This window comes from Notolepis coatsorum, assembly GCF_963971535.1.
Source record: "Notolepis coatsorum genome assembly, chromosome: 6".
Lineage (NCBI taxonomy): Eukaryota > Metazoa > Chordata > Actinopteri > Aulopiformes > Paralepididae > Notolepis > Notolepis coatsorum.
In genome coordinates, this window is record NC_140170.1 from 163478489 (window position 1) to 163498111 (window position 19623).

Consider the following 19623-nt stretch of genomic DNA (forward strand, 5'->3'; position numbering starts at 1 on the left):
TGAGCTTATTTTTTCCCATTCATCAAAGCTGTCAGACGGGCTCTGCCTCAAGCTGACCGTCCCACCCGCCCCCCCCCCTCCCTCCCTTGGCCGTTTGAACGCGGTGTTTACCCCTGCCCTGAGCTGCCCCGGGCTGCCCTTTACCCTCCCACAGCTCCCCTCAAAAGACCGGGGGCGGCTGGAGGAGGAGCACTCACGTGGGCACAAACACACATACTGTACATACATACTGTACATACATACTGTACATACATACAGTACATACTGTACATGCATACAAACACACATACATACATACTGTACATACATACTGTACATACATACAAACACACATACATACATACTGTACATACATACAAACATATATACAATACATATTGTACATACATACAAACACACATACATACTGTACATACATACAAATATATATACAGTACATACTGTACATACATACAAATACACATACATACTGTACATACATACATACATACATACAAACATATATACAGTACATGCATACTGTACATACAGTACATACACATACAAACACACATACATACATACATACATACATACATACATAAATACATACATACATACATACATACATACATACATACATACATACATACATACATACATACATACATACATACAGACACACATACATATATAATAATACTCTACATACAGTACATACAAACAGATACATACATACTGTACATACAGTACATACATACATACAAACATACACACATTACATACATACATACATACATACATACATACATACATACATACATACATACATACATACATACATACATACATACATACATACATACATACATACATACATACATGCATACATACATAGGATTCTTAATAGGACTAGTTGTTAAAGATCCCTAAATATTCAGCACAACAATTGAATGAGGTTGGAGTGGGGTGGAATTTGGCAATGATCACGTGATGATCACCAGTACGACACATCTTCAGTTGTGTTCCCCGACCTCATTGGGTGTTTCGGCCATTTATCACAATACACCCTCTGCCGAGGTTGGCCCACCACAGGCTGATCAGACACATACATACATACATCATACATACATACATACATACATACATACATACATACATACATACATACATACATACATACATACACATACATACATACATACATACATACATACATACATACATACATACATACATACATACATACATACATACATACATACATACATACATACATACATACATACATACATCAAAATGGCTCAGGATGGTTTGGTTTGCGTTGTTTTGTATGTTTTTGTTAGTAAATTATTCTACTTTAATCATTCCCCGCCAACAACGTTTATATACGTGTTTGGCCGACAACCGTTGAATGCCAACCACGTGTATATATACGTTATTTGGTCCGTTTAACTTTTTTTCCGATTTTAATATTCTATTCAATGTCACGGACCTGTATGTTGCCGTTAAAAGGCATACTGGGATGCCGAGGGTGCAGTACCGGCCAGATCCTCCCAGGTGGCAGTATCGAGAGTGCAGTAAACCCTGTTCCAGATCGTGTGGTACGATTAAACCGCTCCGGGCGCAGTTTTTTAGTATAGGGAAGCCTAGAGGTTCACATTGAAGTCGCATTGAAGTGCATCAAATGCCCCCGATGCATGTGTTGTGCTGGATTATGTCGTGGACCAGATGGACATCAGATGGACCAGATGGCAATCAAACAATTGGAATATTCTTTTTGGAATAAGTCAGATCTAAGGTAAGGAACATCTGATGTCAATTCCAGCTTGATCCTGCAATGTTTTCATTCCGATCCAGCTGATCAGCTTGTGTAGTGTTCACAACAAATGCCGTTACTGGCAATCAAAGCATCAGAAATGACCCCCCCCCCCCCCCCCCTTTCATGCATTCATGATGAAACATAATACCTATTATATACATTTGATTTGGAAATAGTAGCGTGTCCAGGGATGAAACGCCAATGCTTTTAGTAGAATTCACGTTGCGCCCTATAAGTCAGCCTCCCAGGAATTAGCCCGGATCTTTCCGAAAATATACTTATATTCACCACGGGATAACGCACGAACGTATTCATGAAAAAGAATATTTGCATCTTGGACAGAAGATAGTTACTGTCAAATGACCATAGTATTGTATCCATAGCTATAATATAGAATATAGATATAGCTCTACAAACAAGGTGACGCACTCCTATCTTTTAAAGCGTGGCCTAGCTAGAACAGGATGAGGCCAATAGCTGGCAGTCAATGTGTTAACAATTTCGCTGCCACTGGGATCCGTCTAATCTCACTCTATAAGGCCAGCTTATCATAACAACCTTTCATTGTGCGTGAGGCTGTTTGTAGAGCTAAATCTATACTTTATATTATTGCTATCTGTCCATTGTCATTGTCAATTGACACTATAAACCGTCCCTTCAATAAATTTTTTTTTCATCAATACGTTCCCATTTTATAGCGTCGTGAATATGAACGTTATACCGCAATGTTCTGGGGTATTTCCTGGAAGGCGAGATACAGGGCGCTAAGCTAATAACGTTAAATCGAATGGCGTTTCGGCTCTACACAAGCTAGAGCTAAAACTCAAAATGCATATTATCGGTATCATGGGCCACCATGAATGCATGAAAGGGGGCGGGGCGGGGGACGTCGTTTCTGATTATTGATTACCAATAACGCCATTAGCCTCATTAGCCTCATACGCTGATCGGCTGGTTGGCTATCAAAGCAAGGCCTGATCAGCATGTAATTTACGTGAAAAAGCTCTTACCGTGGGCCGGTTGGATCCCAAAAAGGATTTCCCAGTTATCGATCGCCATCTGGTAGATCGATATGTCCATTGGCTGATGCTATATTCCTTTATTCACGTGACCTTTAGATTAATCTGTGTAGTTTAGTTATGGTACAGGGTACTACATGGTACCACTGGGTAGTTTACTACAGGGTAGTTTAGTTAGGGTACAGGGTACTACATGGTACTACATGGTACTACATGGCACTACATGGCACAACATGGCTCTACATGGCTCTACGTGGAACTACAGGGTACCACAGGGCACTACAGGGTACTACATGACACTACAGGGTACTACAGGGTACTACAGGGTACTACATGGCACTACATGGCACTACAGGGTACTATAGGGTACTACATGGCACTACAGGGTACTACAGGGTACTACAGGGTACTACATGGCACTACAGGGTACTATAGGGTACTACATGGCACTACGGGGTACTACATGGTACTACATGGCACTACAGGGTACTACATGTCTGCTCCTTTGCAGCACCACAAACATGGGAACTCTCTAACTCTTCCCCCCCCTCTTCCCTCTGAGTGCCCGTCTCCTGGCGCTGACTAAGGTGATGGATGCCTCGGGGTCTTGGCCAAGATTGTAGTGACTGCTCTACATGCACCTCCGAGGCCTTGGATCAGTTATTCACCGCCGTATGTCCGTGGTCCTGTCAACTGATTAACAGTATTAACAGACTGTTAACAGATTAACAGTCAATGCGGTTTCATTGCTGGGTTAAGTACTTCCATTTCTATTCACATAATACGCCTACTTCATATATCTACTCCATTCACATATATGCCTACCACTTGTATCTATTGCTATGTCCACCTACTACAATCTCATGAGCTGTCTAACGCCTGTCCCGTCTCCCTGTCTCCCTATGACTTGCTGTCCTGGAGTGTTGACCGGAGTGTTGGACGTCCCGTGACGAAGGCCGGGAGGTTGCGACCCCCTCTGCGTGCCCCCCTGTCTCCGGAGGTCTCGTAGTGGTGACCGGAGTGCCGGATGTCCCGCGATGATGTCGGGGAGTTCGTGACCCTCTCTGCGCCGCCCCTATCTCCCTGTCTCCGGCTGTCCCTGAGCAACGACCGGAGTGTTAAATGTCCCTTGACTAAGACGGGGAGAACGTGACCCTCTTTGCGCCGCCCCTGTGCCTCAAATAGATTGCTATCAGCTCTATCTTTAATCTTTCAAAATGTTCAGTTGCTATCGCTATTAGCTCTTATCTTTAATTTTTCAAAATGTACAGTTGCTATTGCATGCACTCATCTGTGTTCCACTACACACATGAGTGCATGCTTACCAACTGTCCGTCTGCAACACTACTATCACCAACATCTAAGAAGGGAGATCCCCCCTTGAATGGCCCTTCTAAGGTTTCTCTCCTCCACACTGCCTGTGGAGCTTTTTTCCCTATTGTTAGGTTTTAGTGAGTTTTTCCTTACCTTCGTGTGGGGTATGTCTGGGAGTGCTTGCATTCTTTCATTTATTTGCATCCATCTAAAAATGTTTGCACCTTATGTTGTTCTGTTCTTGACTTATTGTTATGTTTTCTTCTTGACTTGTTTAAAGAAGATCTGTACGGCCCATGGGGACATTAACGTGTGTTGTCGGGCCCTATAAATAAATTTGATTTGATTTGATTTGATTTACTGCATACTGAATTCAGCGTCCCAAAAAGTATTCCAGGCTACATGCTACAGGCATAGCTTCAGGCTAACAAAAACGTTCACTCAGGATAAAAAAACACCGGTCAGTAACAGGGAACACTGCATTATCGAGACAGCGCCCCTATGAGGATCTGGCCGGTAATGCACTTTTCCGAATCCCAAGAGTAGGGTAAATCTGCAGTGCCGCTCGGTGACGTTGAGTAGGATATTACAATGGAATAAAAACCAAAACAACCTTAACACGTATATATACGTGGTTGGCCCTCAAGCGTTGGATCCGAAACACGTATATATACGTGGTTGGCCACGAATGTGTTACAGTTTTTCTCAATTGCTTTGGTGCATTTCTCTGATCAGAATTAAAGTTCTCATAACTGTTAGTTCAACCTCCACAACATTTTGTAATTTGTGCACATCATAGTAGCAGTTTCTCATTCCTCCGAACAAATTGCAAATGCTTTTGGACATGCATCAATTGCTTTCATACAATTCTCTGCTGTTTTATAACATTATCATTTGCTTAGGTCATGTCAGTCAAAATGAACTATACTTATGACTGCTGAATAGTCATTCCCTATAAAACTAATAGTCCTCATTTCATTGCTTAAGTCATTACATACAAATATGTTGAACTAGTTGTCAAAATCTGTAAAGCAAATTTTATACATTTCTTTATAATTTTTCCCCTGAATGGAGCTGGATGCCAGGGAATCGCTGCACACATTCATATGTTGATGAGGCGGGTTTCAATCTGGCAAAAGGTAGAAGGCGTGGAAGGAATCGCATTGGACAGAGAGCAACCACTGATGTCGCAGGCCAACGAGGAGGGAATATTACAATGTGTGCAGCCATCTCAGAAAACGGCGTCCTCACCCATATGTGGAGCATTTTTCCCTATTGTTAGGTTTTAGTGAGTTTTTCCTTACCTTCGCGTGGGGTATGTCTGGGAGTGCTTGCATTCTTTCATTTACAGTATTTGCATTTACGGTATTTTAAATTTGTTGGACCTTATGGTGTTCTTCTGTTCTTGACTTATTGTTATGTTTTCTTCTTGACTTGTTTAAAGAAGACATGTACAGCCCATGGGGACATTAACGTGTGTTGTTGGGCCTTATACTGTAAATAAATTTGATTTGATTTGATTTGATATGCCCCGCATTGGTGCATACAACACACAACATCTGCTGACTTTTTTAGACTCTTTACAGGGACATAATCCCTGAGAATGAGAGGGGTCTAAATGGCGACCATCTGACCAAGTACGTTGTTGTATGGGATAATGTGCGTTTTCACCACGCAATTCTGGTCACACAGTGGTTTGCAGCACATGAAAGGATGCTGGTGGAATATCTCCCTCCCTACTCCCCTTTCCTGAATCCAATAGCCAGACAGACAGGAACGTCTGGATGTGAATGAATGATTTACAGTACTGTGTATGTTGTATGTTCCAATTCAGTTCCAATATGTACTGCAATATTGTTTACAGTTGTGCGCAGCTCTACCCAAAGGCCAAAGGGTGTTTCTTATGTTTGTTGTAAATTAGTTTGTATTTTTCTTTTGCACAATGCTGTGAACAAATAAAAATTGCAAAGAGCATATGCAGTAAAAATGTGAAACATATGTGTCTTGTACTCATTTACCTCACTAAATACAGCAATGTGTAACTGTAGATTTCAAATGGCTGTGCAAATAGTGTATAGTGCTGTCTTGAGCATTTTCAGAAAGTGTCACCAAGATCTGACTTTTTTTGCATTGGAAAACACTTACAGAGTGAACTGTCATAACGAAAACATAGCAAAGCCATTTGACTATCTTGTTCATAAACAATGGTGTCAGGACTTTTCATTTTGATGACAGTGACACTTTCATTGACATGAATACTTGCTTTTGAGGAATGAATTATCCATTTTGAGCAAGTGACAGGCTTCTGCAGGTTATCACCTAGGTTTTGCAGTTTGTACTAATTGTTTTGAGAAATGCACTAACAGTTATGAGAACTTTAATTCTGATCAGAGAAATGCACCAAAGCAATTGAGAAAAACTGTAATGTTGATGCACCAAAAGACCAAGGCAAATTCCTTGTATGTGCAAGCTTACTTGGCAATAAAGACCTTTCTGATTCTGATTGCGATTCTGATACATACATACATACACTATACATACATACACACACAAACATTGCACACATACACAGACACATTCTGTCTACAAAAGCATGATCACATACATAGACACAGACACACACATAGCCACACACACACCCATACTCACACACAAAGACACAGCCACACACACACACACCCATACGCACACACACACACACACACACACACACACACACACACACCAGGCCTGTACAGTGCGACATATATATCGCACGTGCTACAGCAACAGCGGTCTGTGCGATGAATGGATTTACTTCACTAGCACTGGTGCGATAGGGATTCGGTTCATATAGATACTCTTATTTTGAAAATCCTGTAGCGGGTCTCATTTCTGCCCACGCGCAGCTCCAGCTATAATAACTAGGCTCGACAGCTAGCAACATTCAGGTGCATATGATACTCTTATTTTGAAAAAACTCCGTGACAACTCGACGAGTCATATCCGCCCTATCCGTGCTTGCAAGCAGAGCAGCGTGTTGGTGCGCACTGCTGCTGCGTAACACAGCAGTGCGCCTACACGTCCCGAAATAAGTCCGTGGTGTTTTTTTTCTTCTCGCAACGGGTCAAATGCATCTACATGCTTTGCACCGTCGCCATTCCTTTATGCGCACATCGCCCGAAATTAACGTTTATGTACCATTACAATCACTACAACGTTAGCAAGCTAACAAGCTAATCCTGATCAGAGGCAGAGCCAGCAGACACAGTGTGGAAAGGGAAATGGGGGGGCACTCTCCCCTTCCCTGTGTGTGTGTGTGCGTGCGTGCGTTTGGAAAGACGATGAAGTCACTAGTCAGGACTCAGGACAGGAGTATATTATAGTAAACTGAGGATGGACAGATAATGTTGATATTCAAATATAAAAAATTTCGAGAGGAGTGGAAGTTTGAAGACAGACTAGACTACAATATGATGCGGGGGTGGTGAGTTGAAACAGTGTGTGTGAATGAATGAATGTAAACTTTATTTAACAGATTGCAGAATGGGTACAGTACAGTACGGCTCAATACACACAATTGTTAAGGGGATGCAGACCAGAGAAAGACGTTTGTCTTGTTTACATCAGGGTCCCCCATTGTGTGTGTGTGTCCCAACCGACCCCACTTCTATGTTTCAATAAATTATTTGCATTTAAAACTATTAACGCTGACTCATTCCTTCAGTCCACTCAAAATTATGCTAATATTCCTTATGTTGTTTATGATATTAATTGAAAATAGCATATGAGAGTATTACTATTATAGTAATAATAACACATGGCGATATACTAAATGACAGCCAAACATGGCACTGCAACTAAATAACACAAATACAATAGGCACATTTGTGACTGTTACAAATATAACACGTTTTATACTTGTGCTACAAGATTTTGGCCTGTGCTACAAAACTATCAACCTCTGTAGCACCAGTGCTATGTGCAAAAAAAGTTAACGTACAGCCCTGACACACACACACACACACACACACACACACACACACACACACACACACACACACACACACACACACACACACACACACACACACACACACACACACACACACAGACACACACACACACACACACACACACACACGCACACACACACACACCAATCAAACAGTGCCTGGGTTCTTCTAGGGAGCAGAACTCACGATGGACATCAGGGTCAGGACGTAGTGCTGCAGGTTGCTGCCGTGGTGCTCTACCATCTTGTTGTCGGCCACCAGCATGACCTCGACGTAGCGCGGGTAGGAGAGGAAGCGCTTTGATCTCTTGTGAGGTCCTGAGTCCCCGCTGCTATCATTTGACGGTCTAGTGCCGCCGCCGTTTGCTCCACCGCCACCCTCTGATCTGGCCGAGGCATCGCTGACCAGGCCGGCCCTGAGCGTCTCCAAGTCACTGAGCATGCTGCTGCCGAACACAGGGGCCGGGTGGGACACGGGGGGGGCCGGGTGGGACACAGGGGCCAGGGACATGGGGGCCGGGTGGGACACGGGGGCCGGGGACATGGGGGCCGGGTGGGACATGGGGGCCGGGTGGGACATGGGGGCCGGGTGGGACACGGGGGCCGGGGACACGGGGGCCGGGGACATGGGGGCCGGGTGGGACATGGGGGCCGGGGACACGGGGGCCGGGTGGGACACGGGGGCCGGGGACATGGGGGCCGGGTGGGACATGGGGGCCGGGGACACGGGGGCCGGGGACATGGGGGCCGGGTGGGACACGGGGGCCGGGTGGGACACGGGGGCCGGGGACATGGGGGCCGGGTGGGACATGGGGACCGGGTGGGACACGGGGGCCGGGGACATGGGGGCCGGGTGGGACACGGTGCTCGTCTCCGGCCTCCTCTTCAGCTTGTGTCTCTTGTGTCTGTGTTTATGACCTGGGGACAGGGGGAGAGAGGAGGCAGGGTGAAACGGGAGCGGGTATAAAAAATACACAAAGACCGCCGACGGTGCGCCACTGGGGGATGACGGGACAGAACCGAGAGACCGATAAGCGCTAAGGGTCGCCGTGCTAACGTACACATTTAGAAAATGAAGCCGTGTTTTTACGGGCTCTGTTGTTTACGCTGTTGGACGTTATTGTACAGATGCATCCGTTTAATTGACCATCTGGGAGTGCGCAAAGCACAAACACTGCTGCCTCTCACTCTCACTGTTTATTATTACTGAAAGAACGAGTTGAAAAATGAATAGTGCCCCGGAGTCTCTCTCTCTCTCTCTCTCTCTCTCTCTCTCTCTCTCTCTCTCTCTCCCTCTCTCCCTCTCTGAGAACTGAAGAACAGGGTTCTCGGAGACAGGGAGATAGAGAGATAAAGAGAGAGAGAAAGTAAACAGAGAGAGAGAGAGAGCGTGTGCAGAGAGAGGTGGGAGAGGAGTGGGGAAGAAGTTCATGCTAGGTAAGCCTGGCACTCAGCCATGATGACAGAACAGAGCAAGAAGTCCTCATATCCAGAGACTGGAGCGCACTACCCACTGTCTATTGGTGTACATCAGGGGTAGGCAATTAAGTTTGGCCGAGGGCCACATTTTTTCCAAGCCATTGTATGGGGGGCCAGAAACAAAAACTATGGCTAATTTAATATATTGATAGTGAAAACATTTTAACTCTGTGACAGACCACCTTATAACTAAGACATACATTTGTGGCAGAGGCAGAGAATGGACAAAATAAACGAGCTGCATAGGTGGCATAATAAACTGTAAACGACATACACATTTGCACTGAACATTATACCTTTGTCTTTTTGCCATTTTATTATAAAACCAGAGACAAGCGCCTCTCTCTTATCGGTCTATCGCACATTACACGCAACCAATGCGTCTATCTGACGGCCCTTTCTCTGGAGCACACTGGAGAAACAATAGGCATTTTCCATTGGTTCTCCCAGTCCACGTGACTAGCATTTCCATTGGCTATAGTGACAGACATAGATATATGATAAATGGATAGATACAGTGGATTAGATGCAGTCCAGAGAAAAACAACCAATCTAGATATTTCAAGATTCTATGCTTTACATCCGCGCATTCTCGGAGAGATGCACTAAATTTTGAGATGACAATTGATTCCGATACAATAAAGCAAGTCTTTATCACAAACAAATCCAAAGATATTTAATGTTTTACAAAACATGTCTAGTGTTGCGCCCGGCTTTAGAGGGTTAAAAGCCAAATTGTATTTTTTATTTAGTTAATAAATGTCTCGTTGTAATTCCTTATATACCTAATGTAGCGCATCTTCTTGAAGCGGATTCAGCTTTTTTTGCTCTGATTTGACTTCAGTTTAATTGCATTGTTACTGTTCACATGTGTGGTGCCGTCACAGTCATATATAAGTAAAGATAAAGTTTGAATGTTTACTGAACTGGTGTTTTAATTTCACACCACACTGCTTGTTTGTTATTTCAGAACCAGGCGCTGTCCACCAACTTTTTTCATGTTGAGCAAGCGCTACATTACACCTCGCTGCCTACCTGTTATTCACTCTCAACATGGATAAAACAAAGTATAAGCATTCTTTAGGTGGTGGTAGTTTCTCTAATTGGACATTATAGGTAACATATAGCCTAGCCTAGTTGGTCTGATATATTAATAAAAGAAAATAAAAAATAAATAAATGTTTTAAATAATCTGAGGGGCCAGATGTTATTGGTGGCGGGCCAATTTCGGCCCGCGGGCCGCCTATTGCCGACCTGTGGTGTACATAATACTACATGTATGATGAGAAATACATATAGACTATGGTATATTGTTTGATGTACATAATACTACATGTATGATGAGAGATACATATAGACTACGGTCTATTGTTTGATGTACATAATACTACATCATGTATGATGAGAGATACAGTCTACTGTCTATTGTTTGATGTACATAATACTAACTACATGTTTGATGAGATACATATGGACTACTGTCTATTGTTTGATGTACATAATACTAAATGTATGATGAGAGATACATATAGACTACGGTCTATTGTTTGATGTAGATAATACTACATGTATGGAGAGTAATACATATAATCTACTGTCTATTGTTTGATGTATATAATACAAAATATATGCAGGGCTCTACGCTAACCTTTTTCCCAAGGAGCACATGTTGATGATCTAACCCTTTATCTGCCAGGGATTATTCTGATCTTAATCCCCTCTCTGCCACCACTGTAAATCTATGGAGATGTTCCCCTTCTTTGCAGGGCTATAACTTTTTAAATTGTATTGCTAAATTGACATTACTATGGCCCATTCAACGTCAAGTATCTATCGTTTAGGATGTAGCAACGTTCTACTTTTTCATTCACACATTCATACTAAAATACGGTCTAAAGTATAAGTGTTTTATCGTTTTCTGCAGCATTCTGCAGAACGTGAGTTATAGCCATAAATACATATTAGATCATCAAATGTAGTTTGATACCGATGGACGTCAGATTAAAAATTTCAATTGTACAAGGTCCTAAACGTCATGCCTCATCATCTGCTGGTGACCGGAGGGGGGGGGGGGGGGGGGGGGGGGGTTTATAAGTCCGTGGCCGACGTTAAATCATTTATGTAGTATGGGCGATATATAGATCAGAGCAGTTTATATGGATAATTGTAATAAAACACGCTGAAACTCACCGCAGCTTCCTCGTAGCGTTGGGCGATGCTACTGGAGCAAAAAGATCGTTATTATGGGATGTCGATCTAGTTGGTCCAGTTCCAGGTTGTATAATACTATATACGTCCAAATAACGTTGTTTATTGAGTTAGGGCAACCGATCGATTATCCAGTGTGTCGAGATGGAGCCCCGGGAGCGATAGCGAGTGGCCGGACGAAATATGGGTGAGCACCACTTCCGGCCGCTCACTTCCGGTTTTGGCGATTCGCCGATCGGCCACCAGATGGCGGTCTTGAACCGTTGGAGAGTTGAGAGGAGATCTGCAGCACCCGTCAAGTCTCCGTGGGTGAAATATGATTGCCATGACAGATTTTTGAAATATTGATCTCAAAGACGCTGTAAAATGTCATTTGGCAGATTACGCATGGCGAGGAATGACGTCTAAACACGTCATTGGCGATTAAAGCACACAGAAAATATTTCAAGTAACAGAGTTTATTTTTTTTAAATAAATGTATATTTGTACTGTGCGTGCGTGTACAAACGGGAACGGGACACACATCTGTGCAATAGCACATACCACAAAAGTCACTGGCCCACTGTGTGCGTGTGTGTGTATCTGCGTGTGCAAACGGGAACGGGACACATACATTTGAACTATTAAGTGATTAATGCCTACTGTGGCAAAGTTGTAGCCAACAACTAGGCCTAATAAAAAAGGCAGTGACATTGAACTACTGCTACAAAAGTAACAGTCACTTAACTTTAGCTTTTGCCCCTTTTATGCATACAATGCCTATGTTTTGGCTAGTGTTGCTCTTCTGGAAAAATAATCCTTTCAGGGTTGCCTATTGAAATACTGTACACCTCCAGTACAGAAACATTGTTTATGAGTTTGCGTGTCAGGTAGACCATTGATTGACAGTCGATTCTGCCAATTACGTCACACCGCTTGCACCCACCTCTGCTGTTCTTACCACCAATCGGAAGCTCTCATTTGCTTTTTTACTTCCGGAAAGTCCGCCATTGCGCTACGCGAGACTTTTCCGAGACAGTAACATTAAGTTAATGTAACTTATTCTAGTCTTACCAATAGCAATAGATTTTAGATTTATCGATAGCAATAGTAATATATATGTAACGTTAATGCAACAAAACGAATGCCTTGCTTTGTTAATCATAACGTTGATGCAGTAGCGTATGTCGTTGTGTTGGCTGTGACATGAGAATAACATAACACTGTGTACACATTAAAATTGCGATTCTAATCGATTCTAACATTTTCCAAATCGATGCAGTTGAATTTTCCCCTTAGGATCGATGCGTTGCGATGCATTGTTACACCCCTACACCAAAGTCACTGGCCCACTGTGTGCGTGTGTGTATGTGTGTGTGCTAACTTGGCTAGCATTATCAGCCGTGTTTGTACCGTGTTCTCATTTCCTTTATTTCCCTTGAAACCAGTCACGTCACTCTACTGTGATTGGACCGTTGGCTTGAGTGAAATGTGGGACTTGTAGTTTTTGAACGATTAGCAGCGGAGAGAAAAAAGCACGACTGAGGTTGTAATCTTCACTCGCACACTGTGCAAGTAATTGATTTTTCCGGTTCGCACACACATATTCTTAGGGGCAAATGCGAGTAAAATGGTCGCACTGTAGAGCCCTGATATGGAGACAGATACATATAGTCTACTGTCTATTGTTTGATGTAGTGTACATAATATGTGAGTAATACATTGATTTCAAAAGTCTGTTGAGTGACCTCTCTTTGTTCCCATTGTGTGTGTGCGTGCGTGCGTGCGTGCGTGTGTGTGTGTGTAGCCTAGCCTAACACGTGTAATACAAATACATTTATACAAGTGTCTGCCTGAGCACAGCAAACAAGTGGATCCATTTCATGGCACTGGTGAAACTTCAAAACGTACACGGTTACAAAGGAGCTTTGTACAAGACTGAATAGTGTTTAATATTTGTCCATGTTTGACTAAACGCATGCTTCTCACTCAAATCACTTCCCCTTCAGGCCATGATATGTATCTATCTATCTATCTCTCTCACTCACACACACACACACACACGCACGCACGCACGCACGCACGCACGCACTCATACACACACACACACACACACACACACACACACACACACACACACACACACACACACACACACACACACACACACACACACACACACACACACACAGAGACACAGAGACACAGAGACATCACACAAACACACACACACACACATTCACGCATGTTGCACGCACAAAACAAGCGCAAACAAGCATGCATGTAAACATATCTCACAGAGATACAAAAGAAAAAACACAATCCGGATTTATTTTCACAGTGAAGAGCGCTTAAATGTTTGAGGATGGCATCACTCCGCTGTCGTACAATCAACACAGTGTCTTCGCGGCAGTGGGTCCACTCGGCCCGCTTATCAAAGGAGCAGAGGAAGTGCAAGAGTCAACAGGAACTTATGACAGTAAACTGAGATGGGATGATACAAGACTGAACTTACAAAGTGCTTTTCCTGTGTGTGTGAGAGCTGGACGCGGAGCCCAACACTATAGTGTTGCAGTGGGCAGACCTGCTGCGCTGTGGAGCTTCCACCTTGGTCGGTTTACAGGTTTGGGTTTGATTCCCTGCAGTTAACAACTGGAATCATTTGGGATCATCTGTGATAATTCAACCGTTCTGCTTAACCCTTTCACTACAAAAGGTTAACCCTTTCACGACCACACTATATAGGGTTAACCCTTTCACTACCACACTAGAGGGTTAGCCCTTTCACTACCACACCACATAAGGTTAACCCTTTCACTACCACTACAGAATGTTAACCCTTGCACTGCCACAATACAGAAGGTTAACCCTTTCACTGCCACACTACATAAGGTTAACCTTTCACTACCACACTACAGAAGGTTAACCCTTCCACTACCACACTACAGATGGTTAACCCTTTCACTACCACACTACAGAAGGTTAACCCTTGCACTGCCACATTACAGAAGGTTAACCCTTTCACTACCACACTATATAAGGTTAACCTTTCACTACCACACTACAGAAGGTTAACCCTTCCACGACCACACTACAGAGGGTTAACCACGTACTGTACATGACTGACGTCAAGTTATCAGGATGTATTACTGTATCATGAAATTACGAATTGAAGAGTAACTCTCAAAGTAAATCGCACGAGATGGACAATCTGACTTGAAATGGACTAAACGTCAACACTATTATTACACTATATTATAATGACTAGATGAATCTCGTGCTTCCCTACGGTCTTAAACGAGTCTGGGCACTGCAGAGACACGTTTTTATATTTTAGCTGTTTAGCAACGATTTAGCTGCGCTGAGCTTAGCGGCATCGCCGGTGTAGCTCGGGTCGTTTTCCCTCGGCACGCATCTGCCGTATGAACATCGCTGCGGTGGTTCAATCATCCGTTACATAACCGCTTCCCGCTGACGTTCATATTGCGACTCGGGTGACGGTGCGGGAGATGCAACGATTACCGCTGCTTACTGTCTGTGAACTGGTTTGAGAGGCTAGATAACTGTGGAGGGGGGGGGGGGGGGCAATACTCACAGAGACAGACAGACAGACAGACAGACAGACAGACAGACAGACAGACAGACAGACAGACAGACAGACAGACACACACACACACAGACAGACACACACACAGCCCTGTTAAATATTCCATCCCACTGTATTGTTATTTTTATTCTAATTAGTGTATATACTTTACCACATCATCACTACAGCCCTGGCCTATTTCATTTTATAATTCTATTCTATTCTATTGTGCTTCTATTTTAATTTAGTTTATATATTCCATTTCATTTGATTCTACCATCATCTTCTGTCCGTGTCGCACCAAACGAATCAAATTCCTTGTAGTATGTTTAAACTACTTGGCAATAAAGACCTTTCTGATTCTGATTCTGATTCTGATTCTGATTCTGGTTCTGATTGAGGGCCCTCCTCCTCGCTGCAGCAGGAGGTACGGCAGGCAGCAGCAGTAGTTTGGTAAATGACCAGAAGGAGGCCACTGGGAGAAGCTTCACTGCAGCTGTGTGTGTGTGTGTGTGTGTGTGTGTGTGTGTGTGTGTGTCAGTGTGTGTGTGTGTGTGTGTGTGTGTGTGTGTGTGTGTGTGTGTGTGTGTGTGTGTGTGTGTGTGTGTGTGTGTGTGTGTGTGTGTGTGTGTCAGTGTGTGTGTGTGTGTCAGTGTGTGTGTGTGTGTCAGTGTGTGTCAGTGTGTGTGTCAGTGTGTGTGTGTGTGTGTGTGTGTGTGTGTGTGTGTGTGTGTGTGTGTGTGTGTCAGTGTGTGTGTGTGTCAGTGTGTGTGTGTGTGTGTGTCAGTGTGTGTGTGTGTGTCCGTGTCCGTGCGTGTTACACGCATGTGGGTTTTTATAGGACATCGGCGACGACGCCGCGGTCATCATACCTGAAGTGTCACAGGATGAGTCCTCCCCGTCGGTGGGTTCCTCGGGCGCTGCACTCTTCCTGTACACGATGTGAGGTTTGGTGTGTTCTTCTTCATAGTGTTCCCCTTTGTAACTGTGTATGGGCTCCACGAAGTACTCCCCTTCCGGAGACCTGAAAGTGCCGAGCTGGCGAGAGAGAGAGAGGGGGAGAAAGAGAGAGAACAGTTTTAGTGCATTAGTGCATTTCTCAAATACATCACTGCGCACAGACACACCCCAGTATAGAGAATTACAAACGAGCCGTGCCAAGACCCCCGATGCATTCGTCGAAACTGTTAAAAAAAGCACAATTATATGGTGAATTGTGTGAATTTGCATGCATGTAAGAGCAGCCCCCCCCCCCCCCCCCCCCCCCCCAAGAGAAAAGGAGGGGGGGGGGTGAATGAGGTCTACGATGCCTATCAGAGAAACAATGTGCCCATATTTAGTGGCGTTCTTGGCACGCCCCCGGTGGAGGCCTTGCCTTGTTACATTTCATTTGGCACAGTCAGAGAGCTATAGGCTACTCGCTAACTTGGAGGTCAAAGATACGAACCAGGCGAGCAAAGTGCCAACCTAAGCAAATGGTGGAAAGGGGCACTCGTTTTCCAAATCTAGATTTGAGTCAAAATGACTTAGCGGCTAATGAGGGACCTCATACCAGTTCTCGTTATCAGGGGCTACTTGGTTTGATATGATTACATTTCTTGGTACCGTTTCAAAACTCAGACGGTCCCCAGTGACAATTGAGCCGAGCCAAAACAAGCACTACAGAGAAAGCGCTACATTTTTGCTGATGGGGCTGAAAACAAGTACCATGACGCAAAGTAGTAAAATGTATAGTAACCACATACAGTACATTCCCTGTTCATAACATATGTGGGCCAAGGGGGTCTTGGATAAATAAAGTGTGTTTTCTGTAAATGTCAACTCATCTCCTCGAATGTAAAGGAGCTATCTGGGAAGACGTTGACCCTCTCTGACATCCATATGGGTCATTTCACTTGTTATTACCACGGATAACCCCGGGTGCACTTTTGCTCCACTCAAAACTCGTGCTTCGGCACGCTTGGGAGCAAATCATTCACGATGACGTCAGCAGCTGCACCACTCGTACTCCCGCTGCACGGGTGTGCGTAAAGGACGTCACCGGCTACCGGGAGAGCGAGAGTGGACGTGCGTGCCGTGCGTGCGCTGCATTTGGGCAGGCTTTAGACGAGTGACCAGTGACAACAGGAGTGGACAGCAGCACTCCACTCTATATGTCATTATAGTCACTGTAGTACTACTATGTGCTGCGTACTACAGTGTGATGTTGCTGCTGGGCCGAGGAGCCAAGAAAAACAAATGTCACTCCTCTCTAAAAAGTCAGGGATGAGACAAATACACTTGTTGAAACTATACACTACATACTAATAGTAACGCAGACACGGTAAAGAAGGTATATACTCTCTTTTCTGGACTCTTTTGGTATCTCAAACAGTACTGTATTTGCAAATCTGGTATGTCATAAATGTATAGATGTAGCAGTACTGTCTATCTGTATGTTGTGTATGTATGTTATGCTGAATTGAAAATGGGGGACCCTGATGTAAACAAGACGAAAGTATTTCTCTGGTCTGCAGCATCCCCTTAACAATTGTATGTATTGAGCTGTACTGTACTGTACCAATTCTGCAATCTGTTAATAAAGTTTTCAATCAATCAATCAAGACTATGGCGCTTAATAACGTTGGGCAAACTTTGCGCAAAGATTCCAAACTCTTAATTCACTAAGGACACGATATGAGCACAATCATCATTTGATGATACTAATAAGCAACGTCGTCAGAATAAAAACCTGGGTCCAGACTCCAGTTGTATTAAAAAGCGCACTGTGCACGGCGGGGTGTCCATCAGATCAGACTCACCAGTCCAGAGCACAAACTGATGACCGCGGCGTGTTCCGTGTGCGCGTTCACATGTCCTTTATAGAAGCAGTGCTGCAGCTCCGTGTCCTCCTCCGCGGCCCCCTCCTCCTCCTCCTCCTCCGCGGGGAGACCCGTCAGGTTGCTGCCTCCTCCTCTCGGTACTCCTAGGATCGTCACCGTGTAGAGCGGTGCGATGAACTCCGACTCCAGCGTGAGGTTGAGGTGGTAGTTCTGTCCGAACGCAGAGATCCTGTAGTGGATGTTCGGCGAGGCCCACTGATCCTCCTCCGTGATGTTGCTGCTGCTGCCGGCGGCGGGGCTCCTCTCGTCCTCCAGGCTCCGCTTCTTCCGTTTGAAGTGCACGCTCGTAGGGAACTTGTCCCCGGCTTCATTCACCCGCACCGGGGTTACAATCTCGTACGCGCCGCCGGTCTGCTCCTCTTTCGCTGAGGAGGGGAAAATCAAGACACGGATTTTTATGATGATAATGCAATAAACGATGAGCTTGCAATAACACATTTATTACAATGCATGTAATTGCATGCAATCGAACATTACAGTCTCCCCAGCATCAATCATTCACGAAGACATAATAAAACTATAGAATAATCCGTTCATTTTAATTCGAAGGGGGGGGGGGGGAGAAAACATTAGTTAAACTTTCTAAGTCTCTACAAGGCATTACATGTCATGTGCTTGAATGATCCAGAAAAAAAGTCATTCATTCCGTCTCTCCCCCCGGTTACAAAATAGCGGCGCACCGCTGTGTGGAAAGAAAGTTGTGGAGATTTGGCGAAGCGGCAACGCTACAATAAGGTACTAGTACTTTACCTTTTCTCGGAGTCAACAGCGATCTCCCCGCGGATGCCACTACGTTCATCATGAGGTCAGGGAATAGTAGAAACCCTAGCCCCCAGAAGAGCACATGCATGATTGTCCACGTTCTGAAGAGAGCGCCGGCCCCGAACACTGTATTCCTCCTACACTGCTGCCCCGTGCTCCGGCTCCGGTACCTCCTCGGGCTTTCCGGTGTTTTCTCTTCTCTCTCAAGCACGCACGCCTCCGGTCCGCCCGCTGCCACATCCAACTCTCTTATCCGCGACTCTTCGCTGGAGGGTTCCTGCTGGCCGGCGAAATGCTGCTGCGCTGCTGCTGGGTCGTGAGGAGCGGTTCGATTATTCCCTGGCGAACATGCATACTGCAAAAGGGTGGGTTGCTCAGACAGTCAACCGTAGTGGGCTTCGGACCAGCAAGGCTCGGACCAGCTCTCTCCCTGTCAAGGGGCGGGCTCAGCGAGGCAAGGTACACGGGTGCTGCAGCGAAGCCACTCCCGTTCCGTGATGTGGTGACAGGGGTAAAAAAAAAAAAAAAAAAAAAAAAAGGGGGCCCCTGAAATGGGCTGGAGCCACTGATAGGAGCCAGGAGTCTATATGATTGATATG

The 19623-nt window shown here is 44.6% G+C and overlaps 1 protein-coding gene across 1 annotated transcript in view; it reads right to left on the bottom strand.

Annotated features, from left to right (window-relative positions):
• adamts9 (ADAM metallopeptidase with thrombospondin type 1 motif, 9) overlaps positions 1–19412 on the bottom strand; it is a 110068-nt gene extending 90656 nt beyond the window's left edge. The window contains 4 exon segments of the mRNA XM_084315798.1: positions 8316–9046; positions 16253–16418; positions 18182–18627; positions 19013–19412. Of these exon segments, the coding sequence (XP_084171924.1) occupies positions 8316–9046; positions 16253–16418; positions 18182–18627; positions 19013–19112 (1443 nt within the window). The 5' untranslated portion in view covers positions 19113–19412.
• Positions 19413–19623: the final 211 nt, after the last annotated feature.